General features: G+C 31.1%; 1 protein-coding gene across 3 annotated transcripts in view; it reads right to left on the bottom strand.

The window, feature by feature from the left end:
- Nucleotides 1-16,127, bottom strand: part of LOC128991566 (protein eva-1 homolog C) — a 534,078-nt gene extending 517,951 nt beyond the window's left edge. For all 3 annotated transcript variants that reach the window (XM_054414562.1, XM_054414564.1, XM_054414563.1), the window contains exon 1: nucleotides 15,904-16,127. In XM_054414562.1, coding sequence (XP_054270537.1) covers nucleotides 15,904-15,976 — 73 coding nt within the window. In that variant the 5' untranslated portion in view covers nucleotides 15,977-16,127. The remainder of the gene's footprint in view (nucleotides 1-15,903) is intronic.
- Nucleotides 16,128-18,633: the final 2,506 nt, after the last annotated feature.

Genomic DNA, 18,633 nt, shown 5'->3' with positions numbered 1-18,633 from the left:
AGAAACAAGGGGTTACCAAAACATGAGCGGGCGTCAGCATTACAATAACAGATCATTTTCATTAATATAAGCTAAACAGCTGCTAGCAAAATATGGTGCCATCTTTGCTTGTTTATCAGTTCAACTCTCTATAAATGTTTGTTTCAGATTGCTTGATAATGAGAATCAGCAAGAATACAAGATAATTCTCTGCAATTTTTGTTTGTTTTTTTTTAATTCAGCTCCCAAAATACGTAAAAATCATTCAACCAAAGAACTAAATAGTTGGATATATTAGAATAAGAGTTTGACGTATCCTATGGCATTGCTTTTACTTAATGGAATAACGAATTTTGTTTTAAGAATGTTGATTTCTAAACGAATGAAAAATATATGTTATTGTTGATTAGTTTGGAAAACATCGTCCTAAAACATATCCGGGAACGTAGCATAGATTGAAACCCTATAATAAATTAATATAATTTTCAATAATGAAGATCATAATTGGATCGAACATTAGGCATCAACAAATGCTTTTTGTGTACACAGTTCAAACGTCAAAGAAAATTCAATATAAGCAAACTTCACAGTGGATAATTGGCTTTATTGTTTGCCTTAATTGCTATACCTATGTCATTCAATTATTGTCATTGTTTCCTTATTATACTCCACAGAATTCGTAAAGGTGTGTGAAAGTAATGAAAGGTATTGATCAAAATCGTTGTTAACTCAATTTGTTTGTTTGTTTTGGTTCTATAACGATGTAATTGTAATGATTAGGCATCATTTAGGGGGTTTGCAGTTTAAAGGGGAAATCACAACTAAACACAATTTGTTGTGTTCTAAAACAGCAAAGTTTTTTTTTACTTTCTCCCGCTAAACATAGTATTTGGATAAAGTATTGTTACCACGAAATTTTCTAATTTAAATCGTATGCGGAAATAATTGCTTGATCTGCATTGTACGTGTTATTGAATTAACGGAAATTAAAATAAAATTCTAATAACACTTAAAGCATTTACACTTATACTGCTGGCTCACAAAACGTCTATTGGTATTTTGGTTGTGTCATTTACTTATTAGGTAGGATGATGATTGGAATGTGCAATCGAAATCGATCACCACACACCATCTTTTATCGTCCTGTGGGTCAACAGTATAAGTGTGTATGTTTAGAGTGTTATTAGACGTATTTTTATTTACTTTCCATTTTAGGGGTAAATATCCATTTCACGCCCCCATGAACACAAAAGGCAGATTTTACAAAAATGGCTTGAACAATTTTCATCAACATAAGTGTGTCATGGTCCTTATTACTCTAAGCAAAATGGTTCAAAGCCCAATACTGTAACTATAACGGATCAAAGATTACAAACCATCATTATTACTCCCACCGCTTACTTATTATAAAGGGTTTTTGCAAGCTATTGTGAGAAAGTATGTGCCAGTTTTCTTGTATAGTTTATTTAATTATGTCATGATCTTTAGTTAGGTATTAGTCAAGATTTTCTGGAAATTTCCTTAAGTTGTGGATTCATAAACTTATTTGTGCATCAAAAGGTAGTTATGGGTACGAGTACCTTAATAATGTACGTTATAACGGTCAGTTTTTAATTAATTATTTTACGTTGATTGTTATTTTTTATGTTTTATAAAATACAAGTTTTACTTCAATGTAGCTTATTTGCAACACTAAAGGATTTCAATGCATTTATAATTACCATAGCATGTGTAACAAACACTGTTTTACCGCATCATCGACCCCCAGGCCACCACATCGTAGTAAGTTGGATTCTATTGGTCTCTCTTGTATCCTTAGGTACATGTAAAGGTGCAATTATGCTTTATGTAACTGAGTTTGTGCAGTGTTAACTTCAGGGGTTCATGTATTTAATTACTCTGTGATAAAAGTTATTAACCTGTATAGTGTATGAGCAAAGTAGATTCATTTCGCCATATTTTTCCATATAAGAGGACCTTTATCACTCCTATTATTTCTAGAATTTGCTATCCTTTGTTGGTTTAGTCCTTTTATTACTTTGACTTAACTATGGCTAAGGCTAAACTAGTTTAAACTTTAGCCAAGAAGTTCCCTTGATGTCGAAATTGAGTTTTGGACTTCGCTACAGAATCGTTTTTGAGTAGACTCACAATCGTGTAACGGATTTCAAGACCGCTGTGCAAAATTTATGTTTAGCAATATCGCACAATGTTATTCGTGACATATAAAACTCAACTCTTAAGTACTGGATAACCAACCATTATGAAAATATAATAAAGTAAAAAATCTTGACAAATAAAGAAATTATATTAAAAGCTTATTCAAAGTACGCTGAGATAATTTGAGAGGTTTTGCCACACCTTCACACCCTAGGATGCTAGTTTTAGCATGGAGCTGTTTTACACATTACCTCAGGCCAGTCCTTGAGGGTTGCGGTATTATCACACTGATAAAATACATTGGTAGTAATTATTTTAGATTAGTAATGTACGAAACCTGAACCCTAATATGTAAAAATTCTAGATGTACAGATCAATATGCAACATGAACCTTGCTGGAATTAGTCACAAAGGATTTTAGCATGAAACATTTTTACATCCCTCCTAACTAACAAAATATCTATAAAAACATTTATTTTAATGTATTACCGTTCCTCCAACAGTCATAACAATAATAGAAACTAACTACCTACCTTACGTTTCTAAAGAGAACATCTGAAGGAGAAGTGATATTTAAGTGTGTAATAATATAAATAAATACTGAGCGAAATGATAAGCACAATATGTTGCTTAATGTACTGAAGATGAGCAATGAAGGAGATATTAAAGACGTTTATAACGTTTAGAGAGAAACATGGCGGTTTCTGTACTTATTTATTCAAACTATCTCAGTATTACTTCAAAACTGTGCTGATAATGTTACTTAATTCATTCAGAAGATTTTACTTTGTATAATAATTAAGATGATCCTCACGTAATTAATAGTGTAAAATATGCGTTTTATGCATTTCAGTAGTAAGCTCAGATTACTTAATTCAAAAGATCACTTAACCTCCAACGTTAAAAAACGTATTCGGGTGAAATCTTCATTTCCGCTCACTTAACTTACCACCTCACCGCATTTCTAAGCACATTCAAGTTACGCTGTTACATTTTTGACGATGTTTTGCGAAAGGTTACTGCTCCTGAAATATATCAACTTTAGACTCGTCATTTTTGTATGATTAACCTTTTCAACTTGGATCAGATGCAGATGTGTCAATAAAAATAAAGTCACACATGATCTAAATAATGCCTCCTTACGACTTCTCTCAAAATGATAAACATTATATGTATGATTTAGTATTTTGAAACGATAGATTTGATTCATTATGCAAAATTTTACATTTCTCACCGATAAGTCTATAGAGCATGACAATAGTAGAAACTACCATAGCATGTGTAACAAACACTGTTTTACCACATCATCGACCCCCTCAGGCCACCACATCGTAGTTAGTTGGATTCTATTGGTCTCTCTTGTATGCTTAGGTACAGGTAAGGTGCAATTATGCTTTATGTAACTGAGTTTGTGCAGTGTTACTTCAGGGGTTCATGTATTTAATTGTAATAAAAGTTATTAACATGTATAGTGTATGGGCAAAGCAGATATATTTTGCCATATTGAAACAATGTAAGAGGACCTTATGCTAAACATATTATTTGTAGACTTTGCTATCCTTTGTTGGCTTAGTTTATTACTTTGCCTTAACTATGGCTAAGGCTAAACTAGTTTAAACTTTAGCCAAGCAGTTCCCTTGATGTCGAAATTGAGTTTTGGACTTCGCTACAGGATCGTTTTTGAGTAGACGCACAATCGTGTAACGGATTTCAAGACCGCTGTGCAATATTTTCTGTTTAGCAATATCGCACAATGTTATTCGTGACTTATAAAACTGAACTCTTAAGTAATGTATAACCAATCAATATGAAAATATAATAAATTTTAAAATCTTGACAAATAAATAAATTATACTTAAAGCTTATTCAAAGTACGCTGAGATAGTTTTATATGTTTGCCACACCTTCACACCACAGGATGCTAGTTTTAGCTGTTTTACACATCACTTTAGGCTAGTCCTAGAGGGTTGCGGTATTATCACATGGATAAAATCAATTGGTAGTAATAATTTTAGATAAGCAATATACGAAACCTGAACCCTAATATGTAAGAACCTTTCTAGATATACAGATCAATATGCACCATGAACCTTGCTAAAATTAGTCACAAAGGATTTTAGCATGAAACATTTTTACAACTCTACTAAATGCTTGTAATGAAACTAACAAAATATCTATAAGAACATCTATTTTAATGTATTATCTTTCCTCTAACAGTCATAACAATAATAGAAACTAATTAACCTTACGTTTCTAAAGAGAACCTCTGAAGGAGATGTGATATTTAAGTGTGTAACAATAAATAAATACTGAGCGTAATGATAAGCACAATATGATGCTAAATGTACTGAAGATGAGTAATGAAGGAGAAATTGAAGACGTTTATAACGTTTAGAGAGAAACATGGCGGTTACTGTACTTATTTATTCAAACTATCTCAGTATTACTTCAAAACGATTTGTGCTGATAATGTTACTTAATCATTCAGAAGTTTTTCCTTTGTATAATAATTAAGATGAGCCTCACGTAATTAATAGTGTAAAATATACGTTTTATGCATTTCAGTAATAGTTAGTTTACTTAATTCAAAATATCACTTAACCTTCAACGTTAAAAATCGTATTCGGGTGAAATCTTCATTTCCGCTCACTTAACTTACCACCTCACCGCATTTCTCAAGGATTTCAAGCACATTAAAGTTACGATGTTTTGCGAAAGGTTACTGCTCCTGAAATATATCAACTTTAGACGTGTCATTTTCGTAAGACTAACTTTTTTTAGCTTTGATCATGTTGGAAACTGAGTTTTCCTTTTGAATTTCGTACCGAAATCTGTCAATTTTGTACTTTTTCCAGGTGTGAAATTACAGGCACTGAATCTTATTTCTTAGGCAGATATTTTAATAAAAATTAAGTCACACATGACCTAAATAATGCCTGCTTACGTCTTCTCTGAAAATTATAAACATTATATGTATGATTTAGTGTTTTGAAACGATAGAGTTATGATGCAAAACATTACATTTCATATATATGTAAAAGTCTGTTAAGTATTAAGTGAAATTGCTTTAGTTAGGTAAACGAATTAAAACAATATCAATTTAAATACCACAAAAATAGGTTTATATGTTACAAATTTAGAATTGCATTTAATCCATTTATTCACAAATCTATTAGGACTCGTAATGACAAAGTCATAAGTAAATGTTGACTATTATATATTAATCTAATTATAATTATGAAATCTAGCCGTTGGGTGGGGACAATATACAAACACGGAATATAAAAATATTTAACACGAACTTGTTGAATTGTTTTGAGCAAACCACACTAAAAGTGCCAATGCAAAAACCACAATAAATGAAAGCTTCGTCTGACTAGGCTGATTACAGTTTTAGATTTTGTATTTACAAATTTTTTAATTGGCTACAAACACTATAAGATATAATGACTCAATCCAACCACATTATTATTTTATATTAAAAATTAATATGGCCTTAAAGCATGCGAAGTAGAAAGTAATGTGAAAATGAGTTCTAGGAATGGAACCCACGCAGAAACCTAAAGAATGCTTAAAATGTGTCAAATGTGGGAAAGGAGAATATTACGAAATGTTAGGTCTGTGAGAAACTGTCACAACACTGTTTCGTACTTTTTATATAAACTTATTCAACATTCACGTAAATTAATTTTTTCTGTGTTCGTTGATTAAAATCTAGATAACTAAAAGATGTAATGTTTTTATGTTTACTAAATGGTTACTAAATATGATTGCATATAGAACATTTAAAAGATTGTTGGTTGAATGAAAACGTTTGATTGAATAATAACTAATCTAAAACACACAATTATGAAATTGGCCCATTAATGTAATAACTAACCGAAGAAACCGTAAGTAAAGATTTATTTGATAAAATTTGTTTCAATTTGTTTTATTATTAAAACATTTTTTATTAAAACTATCATACGAAAACAAAAAAGTTATTTCTGCGATAACAAAATAATTGTGACAAATAACATTTTTGTATGATTATACAATTTCTATTTTATAGCTAAATTCTTTTAAGTTAGTGTATCTATTTTAACAACAAGAATAAAAGATTGGTTACAGAGTGCCCTTATAATTCTCATTCTTATTTTGCCTTCTCAATAACTTACTGTAAAATTTTTTATTGTTCTCTGTACTTTGTAAAACACATAAAAGCAACTGTGGAAAAGGTTAGCAAGGTTTTTTTTATATTTAAACAATCAAATCCAAATGATTCTCCAATAATACTAAAAGCCCGTAACAACACTATTTCATAAATAAGTAGGATTATTCGTTGGTTTGAACTTAAACGACAATATCAAACCTAGTTACTATTTTTACGCCAACCAACAGCTCGAAAAATAAATATGAATCTCTTGTTTTCAGGGTTTGTTTGTTTATCAGCTCAACTCTCCATTAGTGTTACCGATAGCTTGTTAGTGAGTTTCATCAAGAGTTGTTTGATACTCTGCAGTTGTTGGTTTTGATAAACCAGCAAAACAAAAACTACCAACAACTGTTGTTTGAAAAATAATTGAGAAGAAAATTAAAATTAGGCTCAAATAAATTAATGTTTTTCAAATTCATTTCTCACTATGACAAAATAATATGTTTAAAGGGCTTTAATTGAAACCGGAAGCGTCTAATGGCTTATGATTTGTATTAACGACGAGACTGGGAATGCCTTGACACAACGCTAGGTAAATCTACAAACCGAGTTTCGATGATTTTATTGATGGCAAAATATCTGCTAACATTCTAAAAGTACATTCTCTCAAATAAAGAATATCCACTGAAAAATATTCAAAATATGATATTTACCATCCGTATTTATGTTCCACCGTCTGCATTTAGATAAAATTATGTCCTCGTTAAATATTTAATTCCATTCATCTTGCTTTATATTTTTATGAGGCTTTTTTCACATATCATTAACATTATAAAACGTTTTTAGAGAGATTCTGAGTTTAAAGTAGGAATAAAACATTATCTGCAATACGTCCGATTAAAATAGTTATGTTACAGTTTACATTGAAAAGGGTGCAATTGCCAACCTAGCACTTTATAATTTGTTAATGTTATCTCTAAAGCTAACCCCTGTGGGAAATTAAAACCCACTGATAAACCAAAACCCGATAAACCTCTTCATATTCATCCCATTAATTGGTTTTCAGCATTTCATCAAAACCTCTTCAACCGACAATGATGCTATAAAATTAGTGACTTTGCGTAACATTGTATTACTAGTAACCTACTTGATAAATTGCATGATTTATTTTATATTTACTACAAGAATTATTATGTTTATAAAATAATTCTTATTCAGTGGAAATTTTTTAAGAACAGATTTTATCATCAGAAATATATTTTTATAACAGAAAGACATTCCTGACGATAATTTCTCAAATATGGATAAAAGGTAGCTTACGGTTTGATCTTATACTATATTATAGGTGGAAAATAATTATCATATTAATAATTTTCAACTTTTACCAATTAGGTTATTAAAAGTATAATCAATACTAATATTTAAAGTCCCTTTCTATGTAATTTAGAAATATAAAAGCTATTTTAGCCTCCGTTTCAACCCCTTTGAATATAACTACTTCAATGAAGTATAAGTATATTTGAATATCAATCAACATAATATTCTTATAAATTGATATATTTTATCATCATGCTTTTGTATGAATATAATATTAACCTTCAATAAGCATTATTGAACTATAAAGACATGGAAGACTTATTGGTTGGCCGTAAGATGTTTAAAAATTAATAATTAAGTTTGTACTGCAAGTGTATGTTGCTCAAATACCTCGTGGAAGTTATTACTGCGCAGTTTTGTAAAACTACCAACATTTCTCAATATTCTTAGATTCATAAGCAAATTTAAATAAGAACCTAACAGAGCAGAGAAAATGTTTAAACACATCTTGGTGAAAACACAAACAAAAAAGAACAAATCGGCTTTATCTCGACGGCTTTGAGCGGGAAGACGCTTCGAAATGTTCACTTCCGTTCACTTCACCACACAGCTGTTCCGTCTCCAAGCCTTTACTAATACGAAAATACTTTGCGGGTTTCCTACAAAGATATTTTATCAAAGAAAATGTTCTATCACATAACGAAAATTTGTATTTGTTAATATTTGTTGATTGTTGTTGTCGTTAATATTTCTTGGCAAAAAAAAACACGCAAAACGAATTGAGTAATTATACCACACCAAACTAAATGTTAATCAATCAGTTTAAAATGATTATCAATAAATCAATTATTTAAGATGGGGACGCCACTATTTTTTAACCCAAATATGAGTGAAGGATGGGTGTAGGATAAGTGGCACGATCTTGTAGTCTTGTTGGTGACTAAGGCCGACATGTTCCTTAGACACAGCTGTTAATTAATAGCCTGTACAGCCAAAGGCAACTTAGAGACCTACATTTTGTAGTGGAATCCGAACCAAATTTGTCCTTGTAATTAACAAATTGGTATAATTATCAGGGTAGTACTGTGGCTAGTCGTAGTACTGACTAGTGCGAAAGTTAATCCACACCTGGGAGCATTGCATCCACAGCGCATGTCTATAAATATCCACAATTCGTGACGTCCTAATATCTGGATTAGAGGACGGTCATTTAGTTTTATCATTGAAGTTATGTTTTACCTTATGATTCAATAAATCTTTACAAAGAAATACAAAACGCATACAAAACCATCAAATATTTGGAAAGCACCTTTTAACCAAAATATAAAATCGATTCCATAAGATCTAAATACCAATAAAGTTAAATTATATTTGATAATTTCGCTTATACAATTATTTTTTGTTAAATCATAAAATATAGATCATAAGTATCTTTAAGTCTTAAGTTACTGGCTATGCGTAACTATGTTTACTCAGTCATAATATTGAAGGATAACAATACTCAACTGAATATAAGGCACATTCTGTAATACTCGTCCATCAAGTCCTTGGATTATTGTCATGAAATAGATTAACTTTGGTAATTTTAATTAACATTGAGAATATACAACCCATAACCTTTTGAGTACAATTATAAGGATTGTATGGCTCCCTACTTTTAGGCGACACTATTAATTAGAGCGAGAATCAATTATCACCAATGTTAATTACATTATCAATCTCTTTAACTTTATATTTAAATAGTGTGCACATCGTAATAGTGTACAACTTTTTATCACATGGAAAATAAATGTAATCTTTTATAAGAAACTATGAACACATACATTGCTCAATTTTCCCTCCCATAAAGTTAATAATCAGTTTATTATAGTGAATTTTGTCATTCAAGGACCAAAGTTTTAACGACGAGTTTTAATCTCGTTATTTCCATTATTTATTTATTTATTTATTTATTATCCGACGATAATAAAGATAAAGATATTGAAACCAAAATTGTTGCAAGAAAATATTAGTGTCTCACAAACGAACACAGAATTAACCACTTTTTCCCTTTGGGAAATCCGCTAAAAGGCACATTTTTAGTTTAAAAGTATAACTTCAATTAACAAGTTCAGTGGTCCGAGACAAGTCATTAACCGACTTTAAAATACGCAGCTGAGTGTTAATTTTACATGAAGGCTAAGCACTATAAATTTGTACTTTGTCCAACACCATTTAAATTATAATGTTAAAGCTCCACCTTCTTATGGAATCCAGTTCTGTCTAAAAAAAATTACTTCTTAATTTTCTTTTCTATTTTAGACTATAACTTTTTTATATAGTCAAACTTGGGGAAATAACATAATTCCATTGTTGCTATACTACTTTATTTTGCATTGTTGGCTTCTTTGTTTAAGTCTTCTTCCACATATCTGAAATGACCAGATTTTTGAGTTTGCTGGAAAAAACTCATTTTATAGTTTTGATTACTATAATGCCTTTATGTACCTTTACGTACAGGTTGAAAGTCATTCTTATGCATCATGTACCAAAATTAAAAATAGTGTAGCCTAACATTAATATATTTTAAAGTTCTTTTGTCATAAAGGAAAAGTTTGATTGCAAACATGCGAGTTAAACTTTGAAATTCCACAATAACCGCCTTCTGAACGATGAAAACCGAACAAATCGGTCCTATTCGACAGCTTTGTAGAGATGCACTTGCGTGAAATTCTGTTCTCCTTCGCTTCTTCCGATTGAGCTGGCTTCTGTACTTGGGACGGATTGTCGTTGTTACATTGTTTTAATAATTAAGATTTGAAACAATGTGTTTTTGTGGTTGTAGATTTTAATGTTTTATTAACTTCACTACCGATTCTTAGGTTTTTAGAATGCCAATATTCGTGAACATAAAATTATTCTCGATAATTAGAGGACATAGGAATAAAATACATTTTAAAACTACTTGAACCCCTTCGACGTTTTACAAAGAACTCACTGAAGTTAGTGTGGATTATCAACATTTTTAAAACTTTGTGTTTAAAAGGTGAGTTTGTTTAGACTTGAATTAAAACTAAAAGTACTAGGTAAAAGTAAAGCTATGCCAGCTTGTTTATATCTTTGGGGATTATGAAATGATTAACTTTGTTTATTGATTGTATCCGGCATACCTGTATTTTCTAATGTTGTTATGTTGAAAACACAAGACACGTTAAAAAAAGTCAAATTTAATAATGGCAACACTATGGGAATATTCTAATCTATAGTAAATAAGTTGTATAACAACTTCTTTATTGATAATAAAGGAGCAACAGATACATTTATACTTATAAATAGTTGACCTAGTCTAAGTTAATAGGATAGCAAGGTAAAATAATTATTACTCCTTAGATAATTTGTTTTTAAATTCATAGATTAATTAGTTTTTTATGGATTGATTTTTACTGCATGAATTGAATGATGCTGTTGAGATACAAATTAATAAATTATTAAATTGATTACTGATACACATATGTTAGTATATTGGCAGAATTATACTAAATGTAAACTCATAGGTTAATACCTTGTTTGTATGGATTAATATGTATTTAAAGAGAGTATTAGTACAATACCGTTAAACGTTATTTAGGCTAGTCAAGACATCCGTAGTACCTAGCCTGAGCTACTGAACCTGTAAATATAGTAAAGGTTTATTGTAAAAAGACCAACAAAACTCCTGAGAGAATTTGTAAAAATTGTACTTTATAGTTTGATAGTTTTATTAAAACAAACAAGATTGAGGATTTTTATTTTAAATCAAATTAAAATTTCAATATCTAAAGTTTAACATTTAGTAGTTTATATTGAATTAACAAAATTCTGATTATCCAACTAAATCAACCAAAAATTAACAGTGATTTGAGTGTAAACAACCAAGCTAATTTAATCGGAAGAATGTTCCATTAAAACATCAAAAATCACATTACAAACGCCAAATTAAATCAGGAGCTACAGTTACTTGTTGGGAAGGATTTAATTAACAGAGTGGAAGCTGGATACTGGGTGTTCGTTTTAATTTATATTTTTAAGATATTTCTTTTCATAATACAGCCAAGTGTACAAAACTAATTTACTCAGCCTTTATTCTGGAATGAATCAGGGTTATTTACACAGCTATATCAAGATTCTTACATATATTTTGTATGACAGTTATACAATACTGCATTATATACTCATTAAAATACTGTAATCCACGCAAAAGGTGATTTTACGTCGATTTGCTTTAAGTAACAGCAAGCTATCACTCAAGTCATTTTAACACATTTTACGATTTAAACAGCTAAAAAACATTTTACGCTGATCCAATCTAGACCAGTAAACTTTTACCATGACATGGGCACATATAATGACGATTATCATGATTGAAAGCTGCATTAACATTAAGAAATTAATCTTTTTCATCCCTTAATGAACGTAATATAGTAGGTTTTGAAACTGCAAACTTTGTACACTGTACAGAAATAAGGGGGTGATGTGTTTTAATGTTGCAAATCTCTATTAACGTTGTAATCAAGATAAGCCTCTTGCACTCAAAGGTGTACAAGGCTAATCCCTAATGAAGGCAACTCGGGATTTAGTTCACTTAGTAGACATGTTGGGTAGATATGAGGCGTTGATTTAGGGGATACATCGATAGGGATGGTAGCTAATAATATGTCTTAATGATACATAGGTTGGGAGCCACTGTGTTTGTTTCTTTCAGGATGACCAAAAATAATACTTCTCATTGAAAATGGTATGACCATTCGTATATGTAAATAAAAAAAAACATTCGTATATGTAAATTCATATTATTCGTTAAATTCGTATATATATAAGTAAATGTCATCATCCAACTAAATTAAAAATTAGGTAAATCATCTAAAAACGTCTACTTAAAAGTGTCCGTGGACTAGACTGATCCAATCACTAAAGGAAAATTGCGCAACAATTAAGTGATAGAAAAATCAATCTTTATGCAGATATTATGCCTTTGCATTGAAATAGGTTAAAGATTATTATTTGTCAAACTGTCAAATTATCTGTATATAGATTATCTGTATATAGAATAGAATAGAAAAGTCCATAGCTATAACACAAGAAATTGTAATTCAATGGCTAGACCCTACACCAGGCTAAGCAAGGTGCTCAATTCTTTGGAACACGTTGGTGTATATTCATGGACCTTTCAAAAGCTTTTGATAGTGTCAAACACTCTAAACTTCTAGAAAAGCTTAAAATTCTGGGAGTATCAAGAAGATCTCTTGATTGGTTCACTTCATATTTAACAAATAGGTCTCAATATGTAGAAATATCTCATCTAACGGATAAAAATAAAGTAATGAAATCAAACTCAGCTTATAGACCAGTCAAATTTGGGGTGCCTCAAGGTTCTATTCTTGGGCCTTTGCTCTTTTTGTGTTACTTGAAGGGCATGGAAAATATGATAATCCATAAACAAAATTCCAAATTATGTCTTTACGCTGATGACTCAAATTTAATTTTATCAGCTGACTCATTGGAGGAGATACAAATGTTTTCTTCTAATGAACTTAATAACATTGGAGACTACTTACATGATCATAACCTTATTTTAAATTCTGAAAAAAACTAAGTTCATAACGTTTAAAACACAACAAAACCGAAAATCTTCAGATCCAACACTAGAATATAAATCACAAAACATCAACAGGGAAAGTAGTATAAATTGTCTAGGTTTAACGATAGATGAGCACCTAAATTGGGATGAGCATGTTAAATAGATCCTGCTAAAGATTAATTCTGGAGTTTATGCTCTATCAAAAATGTCTTTTTATTGCAATATAAACACTTTGAAGAATATATATTTTGCTCATGTGCATTCCCATATCCAATTTGGCATAGCATTATACGGTTCAACAAAACAAAGAAATATGGACTCCATTTTTAAACAGCAAAAAAAAGCTATCAGGATGATGCTCAAGCTTAAGGGGGATGATTCAGCCAAACAACACTTTACACATCTAAAAATTTTTACAGTTTATGGACAATATATATATGAAGTTATTGTTATTGCGAGTGGAACAGTGAACGAGGAAGAGGAATAACAAACAACTGTTCAACAAAACCTCAATAAATTAGTTAAAATCCGCTATTACTCCATGTGCACTTAATTGGAGTATTCTTAAATTATTTGTATATTTAATTAGTATTAAGCAATTGAAAGTCAGTCAAAATTGCGTCACTTCCCGCTTATACATCACTGTAACCCAAATGTTATTACTTTGATAATTATACTTTCATAACTATTACACTCACTTATATTATTGATGTTATTGCTATTTTTGTATAATTTTAATCATTTTGTTGCTAATTTTTACTATCACGTTAGTATTGTTGATCAATCATCATTTTTAATATTTTATCCATTGTGTTGATTGCTATGAAACTTGTAGAACTTAGTTATTGCCGTTGAGAAAATAAATAAAATACCCCCGCCGCAGCAAACCTGCAGACTAAGCGAATTTCCATTTGCCTGATTGGATTTACACTAAAATGTCTCCTAAAAAATATCACATTTATTCCCTATTTAAATAGAATCAGTTTAACACATACTTAGGTTTGCTGCAACAGGGAGGGTAAAAGTGTTTTTTATGTAAATTGTAATAGTTAGTAAGAAATAAAAACATTTTCCAAATTTGTGCAAAAAATGTTAATAAACAAGCGAACTACAACAGTTTACTTATTCTCCATAAGAATAACATGGGATTTTAAATTTAAAATGTTTTGGAATTTTCTCCGTAACCATTAGGCGCATTATAACGTTTCAATATACTAAATTATTTGTTTTTTTAAGCTCTACAAAATAGTTTGAAAAGAAATTACAAAATTTTATGTTTTTTGGGTCAAAAATGGGAAAAACCCATTTTTACCCCATAAAAGCCCCCATAAACCCCCGTTCCCATGGTCCGATCATGCTGGTTCGCGAACTCGTTCGAATAAACTTAGGTTTACACGTTTGTACCTAATTTCATCAAAATCGGATCATTTTTGTTCGAGTTATCGCGCTAACGGACACATATATAAATATATATTTATATATGTGTCCGTTAGCGCGATAACTCGAGCAAAAATGATAAATATATATATATATAAATATATATATATATATAAATATATATATATATATAAATATATATATATATAAATATATATATATATATTTATATATATATATGACTAAATATATATATGAATTTGAACGGATGGTGTTTTTGGCCTCTAGGGACCTCAAAACGAAAAAAAAATCGGTCCCGGGTCCAGGTCTTACCATGAGTACTACGGTAATAGCTTATTCCCTATATAGGAAATTCGCTAAAACTAAGTAAGAAAATGGACTGCCGGCTGACATGAATTGTCTTTTTTACGAGCCCAAATCAGTAAAAATAAGTTTTATGCTTGATAAATTAACAAGTGTATTTATAATCGTAAACCTCAATCGAACCGATAATCAAAAGATATTTTTTGCAAATATTCCCCTGTCATAAAGAGTTTTATTTGAAAACGTGCCAAACAACCAAACTGCCCTAGAGTTCACACAGTTGCAACGGTACCACAATTTCCCCTCCAATATCCATTTCCCTGTACAATCTGGCGGGAAAATCGACGATGTAGGCCAGTGGTCTGTGTACAGAACGTTCTGACCTTGTCTACAATTAGAGGAGGCTGTGGATAATTTCAGCGACGTAATTGTTTAATTGTTGGCCCTCGCCAGCTCTCTTGGCAGTGGGACAGGCGGTGCAACGTCCCTAGATATTTATTCTACCACATAACTCTCGCAAACTCCGGTCCACCCCCGCCGTCTCGCGAATTTGGCAACGATCACTCGCAACTCTGGGTGCTGGGTGGCGTTTGCATTCTGGGTGCGGGTGTGTAATGTTTCCAGCGATTTGGTCGCGGTTAGTTTAGTTGATTAAATTCGCGAGTTGCCGTTAGTGTTGTAAAACCATTTTGTTCCTGCTGTATTACTTTGGTGGATTTTATTATAAGGGTTGATTTCTAAATTCTAATAAATCCATACACACGTACTAGTTCTATTTGTGACCTTATACAATTTTAAATACGCATTACTATATTTAAGTCACCAATGCAGTGCAGTCCATTAAAAAATACGTATTCTTCATCAATGGCCCCCAGAACTGTTTGATATAATACATACCAGAAATTCCGTCACAGCTCTAAACCGACCTTTTCATGCACTATAAAGGACGAGTTGGAGATGTGACGAAAATTCTGATATTTTATAAAAAATACTATCAACAATTTTAAATTATTACCTAAATTATCTGTGAACCCCGGTGGCGCGAAGACCAGCAGGACCAGCCACACGGAGAGTTGAACTCGAATCATTTTTCACATCACAATTATCCAGAAAATTGGTTATCCATTTGACACTAAAAACAAAACAGAGTACAATACACAAACACTAAATGTACGCAGCACCAACACACACGTGAGCTATGGTTTCAACGAGCTGACGTCACGCACGCACATTCCAGAACGGGAGTCAGAACGAAACTGGCGTTGAGCGCGCCGCTGAGCGTTAGTTGCGAGTTCTGCCGCTAGGCGCGCCACCGGCTAGACTAATAATAGCCACTGTCTGTCTACCTATTCTTTTTTTGTGGCTAGTTTAGTGTATTTAAAAATCAACATGTGTTTCTCATCTCGCATTTGGAAGTTGTTTTCGGTGTTGACATTAAATTTAGTAACGTTTAATTGTGCGTAAAGATAGCGGTTTGGATTTGAATATTTGGTTCTAATTAGAGCTATGACAAGGAGAATTGTTAGACTTTAGAATCTTCTGTTTTTATATTTAAAAAGTAAGTTAATCTACCAAATACATCAAGTTCAAATAATGTATAAAATTTACGATTTAATTTGGAGTGATATGATTAATTAACTGGTGTATCAAATTTATACCCCCTTTATTAATAAATGTAGTCATATTCAGGTGAAAACGAAATTGTATGAACTTAAAAAAAGGAACAAGTAGACCAATAAAAATTCACACCAAGTCAGATTCCAGTAAATAAAACAAGTACTGTAAAATAATTTTAGCTTTTCTGTAACATGCTTTTTCACTGATGTTCAATACAATGAACAGATTAGATCGAATAAATCAAATGTTTAATCTAATAGAATGACTCAAAGAAATTGATTTGGCCAAAAATGTAAATTTTAATATTGACTTATTCTGTTGTTCTTTCTACCGGTTTAAATAAAAATTAACGAATGTGGCATTTTACCGTTTTTTAATCAACCAGGATTACATTTTCATCGGATTCATCCGATGCAATTTTAGGTATTTATTGCTACAAAACGTAACTCAATATCCTACTTATATTGTAATTGAGTAATTTATAATAAAACTTGTTGGGTCTGATGATTGGAATTTGAAATCGAAAATCGATAACCATTTACCATCGTGTATACAGTAAATATTTACCGTCTTCTGAACAAACAGTATAAGTTTAAATAATTGTTTCATGGTTAATTGGACGTGTTTTTATACACCCCTTAAATTTAATATCAAGTACAATGCTGTTCAAGAAGTTAATTTCAATGTGTAAAGTAATTTCTTTTTATATTGCAGTAATTGATATGTAAAACACGTAGAAAATAAGTGCAAGGGACGAGGAAACCACTATAATAACAGTGGATTGTCCGCTATACGATACAGTACATTTCTTTTAACTCTACATTAGTAAAGAGAACTTTAACTAATTACATAAATCTAGATCAAAAGTTTTCACGCAAACTTATATTTGGCCATTATATGTTCATTCAATTTAATATTCGTATAACCGCATTTTCCAAAATAAATTTGTTCTTATATGTATATAAGATATATGTAGGATTTAGCTTAAAATGGTAAACATATCCAAAGTTCGAGGCAATAAAACATGATCAATATCGATATTGGATTTTCCACCCTCTAACTGCCACACTAGCTGCAACCCTTATATGTTAGTAACAAAGCTAGAGAGTGTATATTATAATACCAAATATTATAATAAAATATATTACTATGCCATATTCCATAACGTTTACCATATTAGTATAGAAACAGGTCCAGGCTAGAACGAGAAAAAGGTATATATTTCATCAATGAAATCCTCCTTTACCACCATACAACAGCAAGCATTAACATGAGTCAAATCCCAATTACACATTAATATGAGATATGACTGAAGAAATGAACAGAAACCTCTAAAGAAAAGTCCTACTTAAAAATGCATGTACAGTACAAAAAGCCCCCCCCCCCAAAGTAAACAGTCCTTTCCAAAAAAGTACCTGGGATTTCGACAGCCAACCTATTTTAAAACTTGGTAGCAAAGTAGAGAATATTTCTTTCAAAAATTAATTCTTCATTATTAAGAACATAAGGGTTAACTACACACGTTTGAATGGTGAATACGTTCGTTCTGAGGGCGTCTTTCCAGAGGTCCTTATGGGTAAAACATAGACTGCATAAACTAGATAAGAAACAAGCATAAAAAGCTGTGCGTAAATAGTTACGGTCATACTACTTAAATATAATAATTTTTAATGCAGTACATTGAGAATCTAAACCAATAAAGAAACCGAAGTTTTAAAATACATTGAAAGGCAATACCACATAATTAGTTGAGACCAATAATAACCTTGCTGTGGAAATGAGGCGGGAAAATTTCCTTTTTATGTTCAGCAATCGCGATATTCATCATGTGAGAACTCTCTTTCACTAAAACCACTCAATCAGAAATCCTTTGCTGAATACAAAATAAGTTTTACCAAAAGACTAACCACATTTCCCACTTATATGCAAAAACGGGAAAGTTTCTTTGACACGATCGAAATGTTCAGAAATACAAACCAAAACGGTGAAATCGTCGGAATTGCGTATTTATCGGTTTTAACTCCGACAAATTGGAATTCTGACAGTAATTAGCATGTTATTTTCGTTTTGGAGTTTTCAACCAAACCGACCAACCGCTATTTATTCTAAATATATTTGTGTCATACTT

The sequence above is a fragment of the Macrosteles quadrilineatus genome, unplaced genomic scaffold (assembly GCF_028750875.1).
Source record: "Macrosteles quadrilineatus isolate MER2022 unplaced genomic scaffold, UCM_ALF_1.0 Scaffold_4__1_contigs__length_99947679, whole genome shotgun sequence".
Classification (NCBI taxonomy): domain Eukaryota; kingdom Metazoa; phylum Arthropoda; class Insecta; order Hemiptera; family Cicadellidae; genus Macrosteles; species Macrosteles quadrilineatus.
This window is presented reverse-complemented; position numbering and strand designations above follow the sequence as displayed.